Genomic DNA, 22177 nt, shown 5'->3' with positions numbered 1-22177 from the left:
TCTGAGTTACTAGATTGTTGGCATTTCAATCATTTGAAATTTTTAGCTTCTAGAGTCAGTGAATTCAAAGCCTGGTTCATTAGTATACCATGCAGCTAAGATGGTGCTTAAAACCATTTTCCAGAGTGCACTTTCTCACCTCCAGGAGAAATTTCCTGGGAAGATATTATATGTGAGACGAAGTAAAACAATGGCATGCTTTGCGATGCAAGAAGAATACATCTAATTAATTTTGCTATTGGGAAACCATTTTTAACGCCTAGATTTTGAGCTTTGCTCTCAAAATCATGTCAACAAAACAAATAAGCTTCTGAACCTTTTGCAGACTCCACACACCACTATGTAATTTCCCATCACTGTTTTTTTTTTTTTTTTAAGGTGTGAAAACCATCATGAAAAACTCAGTGTATTCTGCTGGACATGTAAGAAATGTATCTGTCACCAGTGTGCTCTCTGGGGAGGAATGGTGAGTAGAAGGCTTGTAGCATGTTATGTCCACGTGGAGCATAGGAAATGATCTTAGTAGTGCCTGAATTGTATTACAGAAGCAATGCCAATGGCATGAAATTGTTAGTATTGTTTTCAAATTACCTTTAAAATACTCTAGTTACAGTATGTGGACAAATGAGTCTTATGAATTTTGACTTAGATAATGTTTCCTGTTACAAGTTCAAGCTTCTTCTGGAAAGATGCTAGAATTACCATCCTGAATATGAATTTAGTAACCAAGACTATTGTAGATAAACTGAAAGTGACAATGAATTCCTAGCACAAAAAAATAAATGTTTCACATAATCATGTAACACAAATTACATTTGTGTTGCACATACTCGGCAATAATCTTCAGTAGTTGAAAGCTAGTCTTAAATTCAAAAGAAACAACCATCTCTTTTTTTGAAACACTGTCTGTAGGCATCTGCTCACTCTTCACCAACCTGAGTGGAAACTAGAACACACTTTCCCTCATTTATCTTTCACACAATGTGGCCAACTGTAAGAACTACCTTAGACTTCACTGTTAAGTGTTATAAATCCGAATGACTGAGGAGGCACTCTCCAGTCATGTTTGGCCCAAAAGTGAAACTCGTTAACAAAACCTTTTTTTTTTTTTTAACACAGAACAGAGAGGTATTTTTGTGACACTTTCAAATGTTCTGTTTTTACAATTCAGCTTATTTTTATTGTAGGAAAAAGTACCTGTGTTGTAAAATCCATTGAGTAATTAATTGTCTGTTTTAGGAAAAAGGGAGAACAAGATACAAAGGCTTCAGATTATGAATAATCTGTTAAACACTTCACGTTTTTAAAAAGCACTGCAGCCCTGTGAAAGCCCACAAGAACCTGAAATTGAAATAGTTAGGTTCCAGTTCTGTCCACACTGGCTTTATCTCTAGTTGACCTAAATACTGTTTTTAAAAAAAGGGGGGGAGGGAATAGCATAAGTCATAGGGAAAAAAAACCTGTATTTTTAATTTCTTAATACTATTTTTATAACATGGTCAGAAATAAAACAAACAAGCAATCTTTTAAGCCTGATATCCCTTTACCCCATATTCAAAAGGAGGACATCCCCTGCTGGCACTCAAAGCTTTATAAGCCCCTCAGATCTCCAACTATTTCATACTGTACCAGTTAAATCATCCCAAGTGAGACAGACACACCTCATACTCGGGAATGTAAGTGGTTGAGTGTCACTAACTCATTTTTTTGCTAGCGCATTCGCTCAAAATACATATACCTCTTTCCCCCTAATTTAATTAGCCCAAGTGTTGCACAGTAAATACTGAGGCTCATTTTGGATGAGTGCTCAGCCTCCAAATAGCTCTCCACAGGAAGCATTTCTGGTGCTGAAGCCAGACTCAAGACTTGTTACTAAGGGAAGTGAAAGACACAGACTTCCTACAGACAATCTGCTCTGGATCTTTCCCACATTGAATGGTACCATAGAAGGGGAAAAAACTCCTAATTTAACAGGGGTGGAGTGTAGCTAAAATATGATGTTCTGTTGATCCTTTCTTTTAATAGCATGGAGGACATACTTTTAAGCCACTAGCTGAAATTTATGAGCAACATGTCACAAAAGTGAATGAGGAGGTAGCAAAACTTCGGAGGCGACTCATGGAGTTGATCAGTCTAGTGCAAGAAGTGGTAAGAAAATGTTTCCACCCTCTTAGAACTGTATAATGTATTGATTATATTCAGGTTATCTGTAGCATAAGAGAAGTAGGAGGTGGTATAGTTAAAGCAGTACAGTTCCCATAGCATGAGTGCAGTTATATGAGTATAAGGGTGCCTTGGAATGAGCTATACTGGTATATGGCGCCTTTTATACCAATATAACTCTGCCCATGCTAAAGATTGTATCAGTAAAAAAGCGCACCCACACACCTGTAACTGGTATAGTGTTACATGTACAAAAAGTACCAGGCTTTAGTGGTGTAAGCTGAAGATGTGAAATTCTGTTGGGGTGATTCAACCCCTCAGTTCTGGGGGAGATTTTACTGATCTCTATGCAGTCTAGTGTGCAAACCTTTTGAATAAGGTATAAAAGAAAGTAAAATAGGGCTCCGTTTGCTCCGCAGGGACGTATACTATCTCCTTTGCACTACTGTAAGAGAAGGAGTTTGCCTGTTGCTCTTGGTCATAATTTTCTCTTTGTTGCGCTGTGTGCGTACTGGCTAGTTAGCAACCCTTCATCCCAGAGATGTCTGAAATTTTTTGGTGCTGTGGTATGTGTATATGGTCGAGATGATTCAAGGATGAAAGGCACTATGTAAAGTAAACTGTGTGCGCATTCATTTTCCCTTTTCTGCTTATGGATGCTATACCCAAGAAAGTACTTGTTCTATGTAATACCCTGTGCAGAAAAAGAAACTAGTAGTTCCAAGAGAGTGTTTAATTTGTCATAGCAAGTCTCTTACATGTTTGTCTATGATGAGAAAAATATATTTTTTTTTTTAGTTTAATCTTCAATCAACCACCAGAGGGCAACTGCATTCTCTGCTGTTTCACTTCCAGTTATGCTGTGCATCTGTAGCTTTTACAAAGTTTCAAAAATGGCTTACTATATACCTTAAGAACTCAGTTTTGGATGTGTACAATATTCTTCGTTTTGATAGTCAGTTAATTTTTCTAGGCTATCCAAAGAGAGAAGACACTTTTGGCATGTCTTTAATTAGGAATTCTAAATGTATTTCACTAATTGCATAGTAGCAAAACTAAGGGGGAAGAGAATTATAGGCAAAAGTGAAATCCTCTTCTGACCTTTAAGTTGCTGATAAGCTTACATAGAGGCCTGTTTTCCCAAACAGTTAAAACATAAACTATTTTTGTTCTACATAATATATTTTCCCCCTCCTCTGTATTTCCAAATCCTTGTCAAGGGAAAAGCATTCCATTGAAATGGACAGGGTATGATGAGAGGCAGAGATATGGACAAAAACAGAAGATTATTCCTTTTTGTACGTTACCTCTGAACTGTCCTTTAGGAGAGGAATGTAGAGGCAGTGCGCAGCGCAAAGGATGAACGAGTTCGGGAAATTAGGAATGCAGTGGAGATGATGATTGCCCGATTAGACACTCAACTGAAGAACAAGCTTATAACACTAATGGGTAGGTATTCATCTTATCTGATGTAAGTGGAAGTAGCAGACTAAAGTTAAATCTTCTGGCAAGTTTTTTTTTCTAGAAACATAAAACTGCATACAGCAGTTTCCTGGCTTCAAGTTGAAGACAGAAGACTTCTAAATATAGCAGTGTCGTTAGTTAATTGCGGGGTTACTGTGATGTAATGCATTTTGTTAGATGTAACTATGTTTTGATTCCATGAAGCTACTGTATGGTAACTCAGATTACATGTACCACTTCGCTACAATTAATGATTGTACAATACTTCGAAGATGTAAAGTGCCAAGTACTATTTCCTGATTGCTCTAGTTTGTCACCTCTGATATCTACTATCCAAACCTAACTTTTAAAAATATTATTTCTGTATGGAATATTTCTGCTGAGTAGCATTTCAGATTGGTAAATAAATAAGTATTGTCTAGTAGTGAGAGCAGGGTATCAGGGAGGAATCAGAACTTCTAGGTTTTGTTCCTGACTCTCACTGACTTTGGTCCAGCCATTTAACCTCTCCCTCTATTTAGCCTTTTTACAAATGGGAAGTAGGTAGCGTATACCCAGGGGAACTGATGCTTGTATAACACTTATTAAAAAAACATGAGATACGTGTATATAAGACTCCACTTATGTGCAAAGCAATTTACAGTGCAGTCTTTGGGTTTCCCTCTGTAAATAATGTTGTTAGGTTTTTTTAAATAAAACTGTATTTTAAATGAAATATTTTGTCCCAGATTGGAAACATCTCTACAATTGACTCTTAGGTTCATTCTTGGAGACAGCATGGTTCAATGGCTAGAACATTGGACTGGAAATCAGGAGACCTGGATTATATTCCCAACTCTGCCACTGACTTTGTGTGACTTTTTGCAAATCACTTTGCCTCAGCTTCTCCGTTCATACTTGCATTCCATTGTTAACTGCTATGTAAGAGCTAAATATTATAATTATCCTAAATTGGAATATCAGTCTCTTTGGAAACAGGGGAGATGAGAACACTTTTTTTAAAAGGATTTAGTCATGCAATATACAAAACTAAATCTGTAGACTGGAAACTCATGGAGATAAGGACTGTCTCTAAGCCCAACAATAATACAAACCATAAATAATAATAAACTATGCTGAAAACTTACCTTGACATTTGAATTTTTTTCAGAGGAAAATGTAAAATCAGAACTTTATATACTGGAAAAGGATATAGAATGTATTAAATACATCTTTTCAAAGCTACCATATTTTTTTATATTGCATAGAGACTAAATCATGATAAGTGTAATACCCTGTCTAGATTTTTAACAGAATCACTTGGTTTTTAGCAAAAAAAATCCTCTTAAATTCTTCTAATTAAACTATTTCTAAGTTAAAATCTGCAATGAGTGCACTTAACCATATCATACTGAATACTGCAATCAACTGCAAAATTTGTTTTAGTGGTTCAGTGTTTGAAGGTCAGTCATTAAACTATTTATGAATTCCCTCTTTATTTGGTTAATAACAGAATAACACTTTGCACTTATATAGCACCTTTTCTTCAATGACCTCCGATTCCTGTACAAGAATTAATGTGTGATTTGAGAAAAAGCAAATCCAGTGATAGACTCAGAATAAGAGTTGATTTTTTCTTTCTTCTTTGTCTTGTCACAGCCTTAATGGTAGTTGTAATACTGAAACACTATATTTAAACATCAATGTTGAATTATTTTTTCCTTAAAAGGTTTAAGGCCTACAAAAGTCATTTTTAAATTAGATTTCAGATGTTATAAAAGAAGGTTTGGTCAGATCAGAGAGAGTTCAATGAAATCCAAATCTGCTCTTCTCTCAAAAGCCTCTGTCATTTCTGGGACACCAAGAATGCTTCATTAATGTCTTAAACCTCAAGTGAATCACTCACTGCAGCTCTAATTAAAACAACAGGCTTCCTTTAAAATGTGTTCTCCATCAACCTTGATATATTTAGAAATCCTTTACCTTAGATTTAGAGCAATCTCCAGAAGGGAGGCTCACTTCTTTAAAAAAAAAAAAAAAAACAAAAAAAAAAAACCACCATCACCACAAAACACGATCACTAAATCTCATTTCTTTTAAACAGGTCAAAAGACATCACTCACCCAAGAAACTGAACTTCTGGAGTCCTTGCTACAGGAAGTAGAACACCAGGTGATTTAAAAAAAAAAAAAAAAAAAACACCACCACCCCACAGTTAAAATGTTGGAAGCTACACAAAGACACTTTATGAACTTGCCTCTTTTGTTACTCTGAATTACGCATTAATGAGAAAGGTAGAATTAGGTTTGAATTGGGCTTAGGTCACCCAAAATTCCTTAAAAAAACAAACTGTGGCTTCTATCTCTAAATCAGGAACAACCTGGTTCTATTTAATCTCTTTTGTCATTTGAATAGCTAGTACAGAAGTAATTAGCAGTTATGAAACAGCATTTATAATTTATTCATTTATTTAGCATAGCTTAGTGGTTGGAGCACAAGACTGATTTTTGTCACTTTCACTGCTGCCCACAGGTTATGAATAGCAATAATTAAAACAAAACCAAAAAAAGCAAAACTGGCCAGTTTTCACTCTGCAGTTCTGGAAAGTTATGAGATGCAGCAAAGGCTCTGGAGCTCTCAGATGGCAGCTGTGGGAAGATGGCACAGCATTGTTGTTTTTTTTCCCCACTCAGTTCACTTTTAGAAGGTTGTTTTTTTTTGTTTTTTTGTTTTTCCCTCAGAGTCAGAGGGTTAGAAATTTTTGGTAAGCGAAAGCTTAAATTCTGCAGAAGTTGATCTTAATCCTGGAAGAGTTCCTGCTTATCCTGAGCTAGTGTGTTTCCCAAATGGATTTTTCAAGCCTTGTGTGTAATAATTCTCTCATGACACTGCTTGATGCTTTAAATTGCCAAAAAAATCTTCAAAGCTCCTGAAAAAGAAATCTTTTCTTTGCATGCACTTAACCTTCTGTCCTGTATTCTTTTTTTCGGTGTTCCAGTGAATGTTGTTAACTCAAATTCACCACCTGTTCTGGAAATGCCATTCTCCCCTTGCACTTGAGGCAACTTTTTTCAGAACCATATTTTCATGTCTGAGGCACCAGCTAGTGTTCTTCAGCAAATCCTGTTACATGTTGTATGTGGGCCTATTTTTTTTTTTAATTTTCTTTCTGTTTCCACTACGTTTCAAAACCCTTTTTTGCTATAGAGTGACCTCTCTAGATGAGGACTTTTTTTTTTTAACCTTTTTCACCCTTTTAATGTGGTAAGGATTTCAGTCCATGTGCATCTTTGCAAAGCAGTTTTGTATTGTATAGACCTTACTAAAATATAGTGAACTGGAACCATAAGAACATGTCCCCAAAAAGGTAGGTAACTTAAGTTCTATTTCAAATATTTACTGTAGCCATGATTCTTAAGCAGTAGACAGATGTTTCTGTATCTCCCAAATTTCTGCGGTTTACTAGTACTCTTAAAAAAGTTACATTACATGTGTACCAGTTGTCAAGAGGCTTTAAATTTCATATTCTTTTTATTGATGTAATATCAAAAATGTATATCCTTATTCTTATCTGAGCATGGTAGAAAGTTTTACATTTACAGCTCAGGCCCACTGTTCCTGCCTTTCAATTATACAGAAGAAATAGAGTATATTTAGTTATTTTTGCAACTATGTAGCTATTTAAAATGTCTGTTTCCAGCTGTTCAAAGGACACAAGACTAGATTATTTCCTTCTGTCTGTGTTCAGAAGTGGTTATTACTTGAGGCATCTAGTGTTGAAAAGGTACACTTTATTACACGCTTCAAACATTTTGGCTTTGTGTGCTGAATTGAAGGAAGGGAGGTTACGTTTATATTCCTGGTTATTCTTTTGTGAGATAATGTACTTTTTGATTAGTTGATTTGAATATTGGCTTAAACCTCATTTGAATGAAAAATGAATATGAAACTATGTTAACAGTGAAAGTGCCACAGAATAACTAAGGAAGGAAAGTGTAAAACACCCTCCTTAATGTACTGGGATATATAATAGATTAAACTTAATCATGTCAAAGCCTAGTTAAGTTTCACCTATACACTGCATAATAACAGAGGTCACAGCTGGTATAGTACTTTGCCAGGGGCAGTGACAAGATAAAGCAAACATACCTGTATCTAGTACAAATACTTATGACCTTCAGACTGAAAAGTCACCTGAGTACACAGTAGCTGCTAATGAAATTTTTAAAACACTTTAAAATTGTTTAAATACTACAGCACTATAATTCTCACATTAGAATTCAAGAGCCTTCAAAATCATGTGAGTAGAGAGAACACTGGCTTAATTTTATTTAATTTCTTGTAAAAACAATTATGGGAACAATATGGCAATTTGTTGCCACCACCACTTTTTTTTTTTTTACACAACCTTGAAAAAAGACAAATTCCAAGGAAGCTCTAACAAACGTAACTCTCTGTCAATATGGAAAGCACTATTGTAATCTTTCTCTGTGAACCTGCAGTAGATGTTACCTCTTGTATTGACACACCTTCATTTAAAAAATTAAGCCAAAATCTGTAGGTTTTCTTTAACGGTATTGTAATTTATCTGCTTTCTTCTCCTCAGCTACGATCATGCAGTAAGAGTGAGTTGATATCTAAAAGCTCGGAGATTCTGATGATGTTTCAGCAGGTTCACCGGAAGCCTATGGCATCCTTTGTCACTACTCCTGTCCCTCCAGACTTCACAAGGTACAGCCTGGCATTTCCTTTATTTTGCAAGGTTTTGTTTGACCTTGAAAGCTTAAGCATTAAAGCAGTTTGGTTTAGTCTTTTTAAAAAAAAAAAAAAAAAAAAAAAAAAAACACAACAAAAAAATTAACTTCACAAACATCTGAATGGTTTTGAGCATTGTGGAACGGTTAGTGTGGAGAAAACTTCTCCTAATGTATAAAATATTCAAAAACTGCACTGTAAGAGCAAATTCTGCCCTTGCTTTGGAGGGATGGGAAATTGGGAAGCAACTGGAGGGTTTGCTGCTGGAGAGATCCCCAAATCCATCCTAAAAGCTGCTTTAACCATTAAGGCTACTGCAGTGGTAGCCTGTGGGGAAAGATTTCTGTCCAGAATCTGGCTTGGCTTCTCAGGCTGAATGCTGATAATCTCAATAATCGATCACTTACCCAATTCCCCTCACCTCCTTCAGAGTCTTGTTTTTATTCTCCATGAGGACTTCACTTGTAATTGATGTTACATCCTAGCATTAGAAGTGGGATCCAGTAGAGTAAAGGAATAGGTTTTGAATCATTTGTATACTGATGACCCTTCTTACCCTTGCTATTGGGGGCAATCAGCCTATAATTGTAGGGCTCTCTTATTAGCAGATGCTCAAGTGGTACAATAAACGTGGAAGGGGTCTCATGAGATGCCTGTACAAGTCACCTTTAGTATATAATAAAGCCCAAATGATTTGCTGACACAACTCGCTTTCAGAAAGGAGCCATCGGTGCTGGTTTATGCAGAAATCTGTGCACTTGTTAGGATGGGTGGCTGCAGCATTTTACATTTTAAACTAACATGCAGGGTTTCTATAAAATTTAGAGAGAATTTTGGATTTGAGTAATTTTAAAATTACTCAAATCTTTCTAACCATATCAATCAAACATCAGTTTGGCAGGCTTTTAAAATATAGCCTGGAAAAGAATACCCTGAAGTGTGTTCACTGTGAAATGACTCTCTGTAATGAATTTAAGTACATTTTTAAAAGTAAATATTTATTTTAATGGAAGTGGTAGCAACTGATGGTCTCTCTTGCTACAGGCCTGCGCTGAAACATGATATATTTCAGATGTTTTGTTTCTCCAGCCACAAAGCAGTTCCTTCTCTTTAAATACAAAAAATCTGTAGTTTTAGATTTCCCTTGGTTAAGTAATTGTCATCCCTTGCTGTGACAAGGCAAATCATGTTAGGTTTTCTAAAGTTAATAATTGATCATTTTCGGACATTCTTGTCCTCCTCCCCTCTGACCACAGTTGAGTTGTTCCTGCATCATTTTGCTTAGGGGTCAAGAGGGATATGTATGCTTGCAGTGCCACTGGGAGAGGGTGGGGAGCAGAAAAATAGATAGTTCTGACACTGGAAGCCCACAGACCTACTGTGTGCTCTAAAAATACCCTCCAAAAGCAATCTTGCTTTTTCTAACATTTGAATTCTTGTTTATATGTAACTTATGTAAAGCCTTTGTGGTTCCCATAATATAGCTGATTTCATTGGTGTTTTCTAAAAGTTTATTACTACTGTGTAAATTGTAAAAAGAACAGGAGTACTTGTGGCACCTTAGAGACTAACAAATTTATTAGAGCATAAGCTTTCGTGGACTACAGCCCACTTCTTCGGATGCATATCGAAGAAGTGGGCTGTAGTCCACGAAAGCTTATGCTCTAATAAATTTGTTAGTCTCTAAGGTGCCACAAGTACTCCTGTTCTTTTTGCGGATACAGACTAACATGGCTGCTACTCTGAAACCGGTCATTGTGTAAATTGTATTTCTTCCTTGCCAGGTAAGAGGTCATATAATTCAGCAGGACCCTAGAGTAGACTGGAATGTACAAATGTTTTCATTTCCAAGCTGAAGGAAATGCAATCCACATACAATTTAACAAGAGAAAAATAAATTGAGTCTTAAAATTTTTCAGTGTTAATAATCCCAGATGTTATTAATGGCACATGGATATAATACATAAATGTATTCTGACACTCATTTTAAATAAAAACATTTTCACACCCTTCAAAATCAGTTGCTGCTGCTAAAGATATACTCAAAATTGTAATATCTACCCAGGACATATGTCATATAGTAGAATGTTAACATGGTTGGGAAAGCTACTACTGTCTTCAGAAGTTGCAATTAAAAAAAAAAAATTACAGTGGTACTTATGTTCTGTTTTCTAGAGACATGACCACTGTTGTGGTGGTATGACTATTAGCCTAATAACCTTCATGTCCTTTTAAAGATCTTGAGTGGGATTTTCAAAAGTGCTTAAGTGATTAGGAGTGCAAGTCCTATTGACTCCTGATGGGCCTTGTGCTTGCTTCTAAGTTACTTAAACACTTGTGAAAATCCCAACTTCTGATTTTAATGCTACTTTCTTCAACTCTACTAATATGTTTTCTCCTCAGTGAATTAGTACCAGCCTATGACTCAACCACCTTTGTCTTGGAAAACTTCAGGTAGGAATATGTCCTAAGAAATTACCATGAATGTCAAGGAGTATGTTTCTCATTTGTTCTTTTATTAGGTTTTAAACCATTGAATAGACCTATTGAAAACCACAAGATACCTGTGTGCAAGTGTGAGGAACTGAATCACATCTCTTGACTTTTGTCTCCAGTAGTGAACGGAAAAAGTAGCTACCAATTCAATAAACTGACTGCTAAAAAAAAAATTCCATGCTGAAGGAAAATGATTTCTCTCTGATCACCCCACAAGTTTAAAAAAATCTGCAAGGAACATTTACATGATCTCTACACTTAAAATTCTGCTCAGCTTGCAAGTTTTGCAACTTTCTAGATCTGTTGATTTTTTTTTTTGTAATGCAACCATTAAATAATTAATTTAGAATACTTCGATTAAATTAGAAGTAATATTTGAGGCTAGAACTTTATAGTCCAATTTCCTGTGAATTCTGACTTATTTTAGTGAAGATTGGAAGTAGATTGAAAGAAGTTGCATACACCCTTATACTTCTCACTCTCCTCTGGCTTTTCCCCCCTCACAATAAAAGCATGCTTTAATCTCTCCCATTGTAAAATCCCATCCTTTACTCCACTTGCCTCTCCAACTACCACCCCTTTTATCTCTAAGATCACTGTATGCTCTGTTTACAATTGCTGTCTGCAGTTTCTCTTCTCAGACCAGTTTATTCCCATCTACGTCATCTCTCGTTCACTGTCGAGGTTGACTCCTGCCTCTGTATTGGCCCACGAAGCCAGCCTCCATCGCTCAACTTGTTTCCATATTCAAACAAGCCTGTTTGTCCTGTCTCCCATCCTGCTCCTCATGCTTGGGAGAAGCTGCCCATAAGCATCTGTAAAACTAATGCATTATCCTCCTTCAAAACTCATTTTCTATGATGCCTACAAGAAATTTGACAATGGCTAGATTATTGGTGTGCTGAGATCACTGCCGATCATGCTGACCAGTGTTGTCTCATTGTTTCCTTGTTCTCCCCTGTCTGTATTCACCTGTTGTCTCTTGTTTTATACTTAGATTATAAGCTCTTTGTGTCAGGGACCATTTTTTGCTTTGTGTTGCTACAGTGCCTAGCACAGTGGGGTCCTAATCTTTGACTAGAGTTCCTAGGTGCTATGGTAACACAAATAATTAACCATTGAGGACAAAGAAATAATACTAAGGTATCTAGACAGGTTGGAAACATGGCTAGTAGAAGATTTAAGGACAATTGCTGTTAATACATTTGTGGGGAAGTGGGGTAGGAGGGCAAACTTAAAACAAACGTTCATTGGGGACAATGTCGGGGAGAAAGTTGGGAAGCAATAATGGCTGAAAGATATAAGGATGATAGTGGATCTGTACCATAGAAAGGAAAAATAATCATGCACTTTTATCCTGCACATGATGGATCAAAGAGAGAAATTCCTCTCTCTATGTCTCCTGTGTGACTGCACCAGGGTTATGGTTATGAGCATTGCGTCACCAGAAAAGCATTGCCTAACGAGCTCAGATAAGAGCTCCAAAATGAAGGGGTGGATGCGAATGGGTGGAGGAGATGATTTCTTAAAAGGAAAGATTGAGTTAACTATATGTAGCCTGGTTAGTAGATATCTGAGTAGTGGGGAAAGAACAAAAGTCTACATCTCTGCTGCTTATGCTCTTTATATATTTGGAGTGGCATTATTAGTGTGGTATGATATAACACTAAGTAATGGGATAGTATGTAGAGGAAATTGGGATAAGTATCAGAAGAACTTTGCTAATAATGAGATATATTAGGCAGTGGAATAGCCCCAAGGGATGTTGTGGCAGTCTGACTGCTTGGAAATTTTAAAACTTTTTTTTTTTTTTTTAAAGGATAATAGGGAACAATAGGCCCCATGGAAATAGATTAGATGAAGCAATGGTTCCTTTTCATCTCTAACTGCTGTGATAGCTTCAAAACATGCTACTGAACTTTATGTGGTGCAACAAAATCGATAGTTCTAACATGTAAATCAAATGCTATTTATTCTCTGTCGCCTCCCCACATAGGGGTTTGCTCCATCTCACTGTTGAATATTCATCCCTTCTTTCAACAGCACTTTGCGCCAACGGGCGGATCCTGTGTACAGTCCACCTCTTCAAGTGTCAGGGCTTTGCTGGCGACTAAAGGTTTATCCAGTGAGTTTGTATACTCTTAAAAATATTTTTCCTAACAAAAATTTATCCACGGGTATAAATACACTAGGTAGCGAGCTAGCTTAGACCCCAGTCGTGCAAACTCTTAAGCACATACGTATCACTGCTCATGTAGACAGGTAACCTTACTTCAGTCATTTCCTAGCTTTTGAGTATTTGACTTCGCAACTTTAATATTCTTTTAAGGTAGTTTTGTGTGTGCATGTGTGATTTCCTAGTTTAAAAAAAAATGAAACAAATTTCATCAAGTGATGTCATATAGACACCATATGACTTATCAGCAGACCTCTGTCACTGGAGCTAATGGAGTGATTGATAACAATAGTCAGTTGCCATCCCCTATGGAAGGCAGTGTGGCCTAGAGCACTAGACTGGGACTTAGCAGAATCCAGATTTTCTACCAGCGCTGCCTCTGGTCTGCTGGGTGACTTTGAGAAGTGACTTCTCTTCTCTGTGTCTGTCTCCCCATCTGTAAAATGGGGATAATGATATTGACCTCCTTTTGTAAAACAATTTGAGACCTACTGATGAAAAATACTGTATAAGAACTAGATACTGTTATGTGGACTACACTAGAGGGGGATGACACACACTTTCCCATTGGATTTCACAGATACTTGCTGACAGAAGAGGATGGGGGAAAATCAGGAAGCTTGGGTTCCATTCCAGGCTCCTAAGAGTGTACTCTAGTGGGCAAAGACTTCTGCCAGTCTTCCCCAAGCTTGTCCCCTCTAACCTTTCCCTGTACCAGTCCTGACTCTGTCTCATTCTTTTTGCGTACCCAGTCCACTGTCTGCTACTTGGGCTTCTCATCTAAATCCCAGTCTTCTTGCCTAACCAGTCTCAGTTGTCCCCTCTCACTTCTTCATCCAGTCTCTCTTCCCAGTGTCTTCATTCTCCCTACTTGGACTCCTTTTCCAATCTGTCTCCCATCCACAGCTCCTTTCCTTTCTCTCTTTGCCCAGAGAGTCCTAGGTCTCCTTCTATACCCCAACTTCTTGTCAGAGCATCTCTCCAGCTCTTTCAGTTTCCTTGCCCAGCTCATTCCGGTTCTCCCCACCCCCCCACCCCCCCCACTGTTCGTTTTTTCTCTTCCCTCCTCATCCCTCCAGTCTTACCAAGCTCCTTGTCCCAGTCTACTGCTTTCCCTGCCCCTCAGTTAATCTCTTGTCTCCTCTGCATTCAAGTCAGGTGCCTTCTGCCTCCGTTCTACCTTGGTCCAGCAGGGGGGTCATTTAGAGGAGAGGAGACCGGCTCCCTGCTCTCACTTAAAGCCTAGCTCCTCCCTGGCTCAAAGTATCCACAATCAGCAATTGTAGGGGAAGTTGCTCTGTGAGGATGGCACATGTGCAGTCTGAGCACTAGGAGCTCTGAGAGGCTCAAGCATGCTTAGTAAAGAAGTTTCTACTGAATGTGTGCAAACTAGTGTTTCAAAGGGGCAGATTTTCACGGGGATGGGAAAAGGCGTATCCCTGACACACAAGCCATGCCTGCCAAATTTCAAGACTCTGGTCCACATCATGGGTCACTAGAGCTGTTCAAAGAAAAGGTCTCCACAATTTAATGTGGTCAAAGCGTGTTTTTTCCTTAACCTAATTCTCAGAAATGACTGAAATTTTCTAGTAAAATTCAGCCTGAGGCAAATGGAAAACTTCAGCCAAATTGTTAAAGTTTGGCAAAGTTATAATAAGCAACAGAAAACAGGGTTTTACAGTGAGAAGTATTGTACAGCCTTAATAGGGGTTGCTACCTGTTGCACCTATAATATATATGTGCTTAATTGTTTGCAGGTTTGGGGCCTAAACTAGTTTACTACTTCTTGTATTTATAACCATACATAGCTGGGTCTGTGTGTGCGCACTCATCCATTACCTGAAACCGTTTTGGGAAGTTGGGAGGAGGAGAGGGTTTTGTTTTCTGAGAGGAATTTTTCTTGTACAGAGTCTGATATCCATCACTGAAATAGAAGAAATATCCAATGTGAATGACATTTCTTACGAAATCTCATTGAAGTGCAGCATTGAGACCACCGAGACATTGGTTCTGCATGAATGTTGGAACATGAACCACTAAGTTTTGCCTTTCTCCAATCCTCCAGTTTGGTCAGTGCTTTGAGGCAGCTCTGGGTACTATTTAAACTGTGCATGAAGTAAAAAATCTCTTATAGTTTACTGTTTTGAATACAGCATCAGCTATATCTTAAAGTCAGGGTCAACTCTGTACGTGACATTGTCAAAAGGTATAAAAATGCTATTTTTAAACAATGGTATGTTATGACACAATGTCAAAACCCAGGGAATTCAAGATAAGATTAACACTTCATCTTTGGCTTACACCATTGAGGGAGAAGGCTCTGCCATACTACTGATTTTGTTGTAATCTCAGTGCTACTTAACATAACTCTTTAATGAATCTCTGTTTTCAGTATACAGATTAGAAAACATAACTTGATTTTGCTTCAGCCCCCAACATAAAAGGGTTTGGAATTCTGCTCTCTAGTATTTCAGATAACTGGATATTTAATATAAAAAGTCCTCATTAAATTTTGTGAGAGAGGAAAAAGGGTTGTAATATTCTCAAGCTTAAAAATCTACCAATCATTTTTATTGCCCTCCTTATACACACATTTAATATGAAAAATCAGTTCTATAGCACTTGCCAAACTATTTCTGTTTACACTTGTTTGAACTACTGAAATGCAAGAAGAACAGGAATTGTAAGTTTTCTGTTGTGAGATACAGCCTAGCACCCAGATACTACAGTCATATGCACACTTTCTAAATGTGTGTTGATTTCTACCTCAATTCACGCTACGGTAGCTGTTTTTAGTCATGGCATGGTTTAAGTCCATTTCATATGTTACTGTTCTGACTGAGGCTGCAGGAAATTGTGTATTGGAATTCTGAATTTATTTTCTACAATAACATGCTTTTAATAATTTTACCTCCTTATTTCTTTAAGGATGGAAATGGAGTTGTGCGTGGTTACTACTTGTCTGTGTTTCTGGAGCTCTCAGCTGGATTGCCAGAAACATCCAAGTAAGGAAATGTCTGTTTACACCTCTTTTATGCCTCTCACCCAAGGAGTTTAAAGAGCTTTACAAAAGTGTATTCAGCCTCATGGCTCTGCTAGGACCTGATCCAAAGCTCACTGAAGCAGATGAAGATTCCTATTGACTTCACCGGGCTTTGGATCAGGCCCCTCGTCCCATTTTACAAGTAGATAAGATGAGGCACAGAGGTTAAGTGGGTCTGCAGAAAGCGACAAACAAGTCAGCAACAGAGCTGTCAAGAGAACCCAGGTCTCAACTTCCAGTCCTGTGCTTGGTTAGCTAGAGCACTCTGACTCTAAGGCAAAGAGTTCAGCTGAGAGAGATGCTATAAAATGACCATTGTACAGTACTTTAGCCCTCAGATAAATCAAAATCATGTTATAACTGCCAATATTATAACCTTGCCCCTTACAGTCCACAGTTGCTCCAAAAAATGTTATTTATGTGCCTGGCTCCAAAATATGTCTAAATTTCTCAAGACTCTCTTTAGTGTAACAGGACACTTTCTGCAGCATTTAGCTTCTCAGAATATTTTCTGGTTCTGTTTAAAACTTAGAATGTAACTGCTGACTGGAGGTATAGAGGCAGTTTTAGCTGCTGGAGGAGCAGGAACTTGTGGGACTGAATCTCTGCTTAAAATTCCTTTGCCTATGAAAGACTGACTTGCCAGGCTTAGAAAGCACAATTTGATAGCTGAGTGACACACTCTGATTGAGGAGAGGTAAGAATTGAAACTAAGTAATGTGCTGGGCCTGCTCTGGAGGGATATGTTAATAGTGATTTTGGAAGGGATTTCAGACCGACAACTGAGTGGAGAGCCTTTCAGGTGAGGAAGAGGAGTTCAAGCATAATTTTGGGTTTGAGGTCCTCGAGTCCTAAGGAGAGGATTCTAGGCCTAATTGGAGAGAGGCTTTTCATAAAATGGTGGAGCGGAGCATTCATGCTGGCACGTGAGACTGAAACAAGAGATATTGGCCGATGTTAGCAGACTTTAATAAGCAAAACGTAATGGAAGCTTTTAAAAATTCCTTGTCTTCCACACATCCGGAACAATAAGATGCATTATGGGATGGGGCTTGCCTCTTCACATTAAGACCACTTTATAACACTTAGTACTAGAGCGGGGCGGGCAAACTTTTTGGCCTGAGGGCCGCATTGGGTTTCGGAAATTGTATGGAGGGCCAGTTAGGGGAAGGGGTCGTGGGCCCTTTCTAACCCGCCCCCTGTTCCCTGACTGCCCCTCTGGGACCCCTGCCCCATCCACCCCTTACCCCGCTCCCTGACCGCTTCCGGAACCCCCACCCCTGACTTCCCCACCACCACCCCATCCAACCCCTCCTCTCATTCCTGACTGCCCCCTCCCCGGGACCCCTGCCCCCATTCAACCCCCCTGTTCCCCGCCCTCTGACCACCCTGACCCCTATCCATACCCCCACCCCCTGACCACCCCTCTGAACTCCCCTGCCTTCTATCCAACCCCCACCCGATCCCTGCCCCTTATCGTGCTGCCTGGAGCACCGGTGGCTGGTGGCGCTACAGCCACGTACCGTGCAGCACAGAGCACTGGGTCAGGCCAGGCTCTTCAGCTGTGCTGCCCTGCCCCAGGAGCTCGCAGCCCCACCACCCAGAGCATTGCGGTGGGGCAAGCTGAGGCTGCAGGGGACAGGGGAACAGCAGGGGAGAGACTGGGGGCTACCCTCCCAGGCCAGGAGCTCAGGGGCCGGGCAGGAGGGTCCCGCGGGCCGTAGTTTGCCCACCTCTGTACTAGAGGCACCCCGCCATCTGCAGTGTAAGTTTAAAGGACACAGTAAATTTGAAAATCCTATTTCAAGCTTGAAGCTACTTATAATTGAAAGACGTTAAGGAGAGAGAAAAAATATTTTCCTCTTTTCAGTTTGATTATGCATTTGACAGCATTTTCTGTAGTCGGTTTGACTGTTTCCTCTGTGTACATGCGGATAGGAGAATTCTCTTCCGTTCCTGTCTGAAAGACAGGAAAATGATTGTAATCCCTTAAAAATTTACATAGGGATTTAAGAGCTGGTAGGGAATCCTGGAGCAATTTTTTTTTTTTTTTTTTTTTTTTTTAAATCAATTCGATTTTCAAATTGTCCCTTCTTAATTCACTTGTTCAATTCTATTTGAGAAGTCTGTCTTCATCTTACAGCCCAGCTACTGTCAATCATATTGCACTTATTTCTCATGTAGAGTAGATTGGCAGATGCACAGAGCTTTGACTTCAGATTTTATCAACCCTGACACAGTTAGCCCTTGGCACCAGCAGCCTAGAGCGACTGCTGTGAAGCTGTAATGCAGAATGCATTACAGCTTAGCATTGAGGGAAATCCCGATCTGTGGCATTAAACTGCTGTAGTTTATAAATACACAGTAGTCCTTCAGCCTGGCTTAAAAAGTAGCATTTGTTGCCTGTAATCTCAGCCTTATACCTTTACTTCTTAAAATTTGTATATTACCCAAAAAAGCCATCAACATGCTGTTCACTTTCCACTCTAGATTCTTTTCTTGCTGAATCACCTTTTTAATTGGAAATCCTATTTCTTTTTAAAATATGATGCTCGTAGTAACTTAACTTGACCTGAAACAAACATACCATATGCATTTTTCTTATACTGAAATCTGGTGGTGATTGTTACTGTTCCAGCTAATTTCATTTTGTCCTTGTTTAGGTATGAGTACCGTGTGGAGATGGTTCACCAGTCCACCAATGATCCTGCTAAAAATATAATTCGAGAGTTTGCCTCTGACTTTGAAGTTGGAGAATGCTGGGGTTATAACAGATTCTTTCGATTGGACTTGCTTGCCAATGAAGGGTATTTGAACAGACAAAATGACACTGTAATTCTTAGGTAAGAGAGATCATTGGTTGGATCTACAAACCTGTTTTCTGTGGCATTTTTTTATAAAAGTGCTATGGTTATTATCAAAGTAGGAAATAATTAAAATAATTAGCATGCCATAATGTTTTTTAAATTAATCTCTGTCATAAAAGGAAAGGATTTTTTGTTCTCATGAGCTTTAAAGGATTGTGTGTTTAGGAGAGGAGGTGGGAAAGATGTGCATAGATTCCTTTGAGATGAAGCAGTCATCTGCAAAAACTCACTTGACACTAATATGCCTCTATTGGGCATGCATAGATAGAGAATTAAAAAATATTTCAGGAAAATTCTGGATGTGTTTTCAAAGGGGATTAATAATGCATTCCATCCCCTTTTGGATATTGTCATTGAGATTAATGGAACTCTGGGAAAGGAGAGTGTGGAAGAGTGTTTATAATGGTATTGAAGCTAACTTCGTTAGTGGAAATTTCAGCATTATGGCTAAATATAGCTATCCTGCACTTCTACTTCAAGTTGGGTTTTTAAAATATCACTTGTGGTTTGTCTATTCTGGTATTTCAGAATTCTGTATTCTAGAATATCTGGAAAAGTGTACAGGAATTAATTTCCCATCAGGCTTAAGCTTAATTTTATCACCTGGTTTTAAGCATTGAATTATTTTAGGTGGGACTTCTCAAGCATTTAAAAAATTTCCATTTTGTGGCATTCTAAAGGTTCCAGGTGCGTTCACCTACCTTCTTCCAAAAGTGTCGGGACCAACACTGGTACATTACTCAGTTGGAAGCTGCTCAGACAAGCTACATCCAACAAATAAACAACCTTAAAGAGGTAAGTGAGACGTTGGACGTGTATTTTAATGCCAAATTCAAACATGGATTTAAATCTTTGATTATAGTGGCCACTGACCAGTAAGTTTGCTTCACTGTCAGGTTTATTTGGATACCCATTGCTATTTTTAGAATGCTGATGGTGCTGGATTTTGTTTCCAGTTAGTTTCAATGTCTTTCATGTTAATCTGTTTAAATCTGTGAAATGCTGTTGCTGCTTGTAATTTGTTCTTAACAAATTTTCTTTGACGTATACTTATGTGTCTGTTTTTTAAAATATATTTAAGAGACTTGCAATTGAGCTTTCCCGTACCCAAAAATCACGAGGCATGTCACCTCCAGACACTCATCTTAGCCCCCAGAATGATGATGGTCCAGAAACGAGACCAAAGAAATCTGGACCGAATCCTGAAGTACTACTTGAGAGTGTCACCACTCCAGCATTAGCGAGAGATGCCAAGGATGATGATGAGGAGAAAATCCAGCATGAAGATTTTAATGTAGGAATTCTCTTCTGTTCCATTTTCAATTTTTATTTCATTTTATAATCCATTGTACTGTTACAGGAAAATTATAGAAGCATGTGTGTTGTGTGTTAGACGAACTATTCTCTACAAGTGCAGAACTAGTGGAAAATGAGGAGAAAGGATAGAGACTTTTAGGGAGCAGGAAAAAATTGTTTAAGGAGAGAAATTCCAAAGGCATGGTAAGCAAATCAGAGAATCTAGCTATCTAAAATGGTACTGTCAGGCAGGCATTTTATCTACTTGTGTTGCACTTTCAGACCCTCCTAAGCTCCTGGGTGATACTACTGACGTCTGGTTCTGCTTTCTCTGTTTAGAATGTACTGTAGATAAAATATAAAACACCCAAATACTTATGAGAATTTCTGTACAGCAGAAATTTTATCTTGTTTTGTTGCTCCAGTATGAGCTCTCGGATGGTGATCTGGATGTAGACCTTGCTGGAGAAGATGAGGTAAACCACCTAGATGGCAGCAGCTCCTCTGCTAGTTCCACAGCTACTAGTAACACTGAAGAGAATGATATTGATGAAGAGACTATGTGAGTGACTGCAAAAACTTACCCAGAATTGTTATCCTCTTGGCCTAATGTCAGTTCCCATCAGAATGGAATCAACTTACTTTGTATATCACAATGTCTTTGATTGATGTGTGACAGTGCAGAGGCCAAAAGCTGGCCCGGAAATGACACATAGTAATGTGGTAGAAATACAAGATGCCAGGTCTTCAAGCAATCTTTTCCTGGTTTATTTACTGATTTATTTCCAGTGTGTTGGCTTATTCAGTTTAACATGTTGTCCTTGACCAGCAATGTCACGTAAGGCTCTTTTCAAGAGATTAGTTAGCTTTGATCCTACACTAATTTAACACTGTGATACCCTACACAAGTACAAGTGCTGTTTAGAAGTAGAGCACTTAGACTTTAGACTATTTAAATATTGAAAAGTTGAAGGACACGATCAGATCCTCATATTTAACATACTATTAAAGATACATATTCTTGTAATGAATATGGAAGGCTTGCATAATCAGGTTCTAAAATTCCACCTCTTGGAAACACGTCAGATTTTAAGACTTCTGGTTTCACAGTCAAGTGGTGATGCATTTTGACTTGTTAGTTCATGCAGTTTGGAAGCTACAAAACTAGTGAGATGTTTAGTTTTTCTGTTGACAACATCGCAATGCCTAATTGGAGCTGATGGTCTGATTTTTCTTCGCACCAAGGTCTGGAGAAAATGATGTGGAATATAATAGTAATATGGAGCTAGAAGAAGGAGATCTCCAGGATGATGCTGCTGCTGCTGGTGGAGCATCAGGTACAGAAAGAAACATTCACAATCAAACTAACAGTAATTTGTCAGGTTTCCTCCTCTGTTCTTTTCAGTGCCACGTCAGAGGCAATATTGAGCTGCATATTCTAGAGGCATTTTCTATTTTTGAAAATGCTGCATCATGTACTGTACACTAATTATTGCAGTAGAGTGCCAGCTTCCCACTGCTTAGAAAAAACGGTGGAGGGGCCTTCTATTGAACATCCTTAAAAAAAAAAATGTCAGTTTGAAGTTTCTCTGGGAGCCTGGATTTTAAGATGTTTCCATTCCAGTAAAAAGTAAACCAGCAAATGTCTTTGCTTCTACTCTACTGCTGTCCCCATGGTTTCTGACCGTTGGACACATTCCTTTAGATTTTGCTACACTGTTATTAGCTAAGTTTTAATTAAATGAGGGGCATGAAATGTATGAATCTTTAAATATGGAGCAGGAATTAAATTAAAATATAAATAATTAAATGGTACTCCATAAGATCACTTGCAGCATAAAGGTGACTGCAAGTCAAAAATCTAACACGTTTTTACCAGGATTTCTAAAATGACTGAATCTACATTTAAATGCACTCATGATGCCAGTGCCCACAGAT

The 22177-nt window shown here is 38.4% G+C and overlaps 1 protein-coding gene across 5 annotated transcripts in view; it reads left to right on the top strand.

Annotated features, from left to right (window-relative positions):
- Window positions 1–22177, top strand: part of TRIM37 (tripartite motif containing 37) — a 50093-nt gene that overhangs the window by 7559 nt on the left and 20357 nt on the right. For all 5 annotated transcript variants that reach the window (XR_010593845.1, XM_065573237.1, XM_065573236.1 and 2 more), the window contains 13 exons: window positions 379–466; window positions 2026–2148; window positions 3489–3612; window positions 5711–5778; window positions 8213–8337; window positions 10765–10815; window positions 12901–12982; window positions 15962–16038; window positions 18740–18919; window positions 19624–19738; window positions 20025–20237; window positions 20665–20801; window positions 21485–21576. Coding sequence is in view for 4 of the 5 variants with exons in the window: in XM_065573237.1 (XP_065429309.1) it covers window positions 379–466; window positions 2026–2148; window positions 3489–3612; window positions 5711–5778; window positions 8213–8337; window positions 10765–10815; window positions 12901–12982; window positions 15962–16038; window positions 18740–18919; window positions 19624–19738; window positions 20025–20237; window positions 20665–20801; window positions 21485–21576 (1475 nt within the window). In the remaining variant the exon portion in view is untranslated. The remainder of the gene's footprint in view (window positions 1–378; window positions 467–2025; window positions 2149–3488; window positions 3613–5710; window positions 5779–8212; window positions 8338–10764; window positions 10816–12900; window positions 12983–15961; window positions 16039–18739; window positions 18920–19623; window positions 19739–20024; window positions 20238–20664; window positions 20802–21484; window positions 21577–22177) is intronic.

This window comes from Chrysemys picta, chromosome 19 (assembly GCF_011386835.1).
Source record: "Chrysemys picta bellii isolate R12L10 chromosome 19, ASM1138683v2, whole genome shotgun sequence".
NCBI classification, from domain to species: domain Eukaryota; kingdom Metazoa; phylum Chordata; order Testudines; family Emydidae; genus Chrysemys; species Chrysemys picta.
Note: the sequence above shows the minus strand (reverse complement) of the source record. Positions and strands in the feature narration are given on the sequence as shown.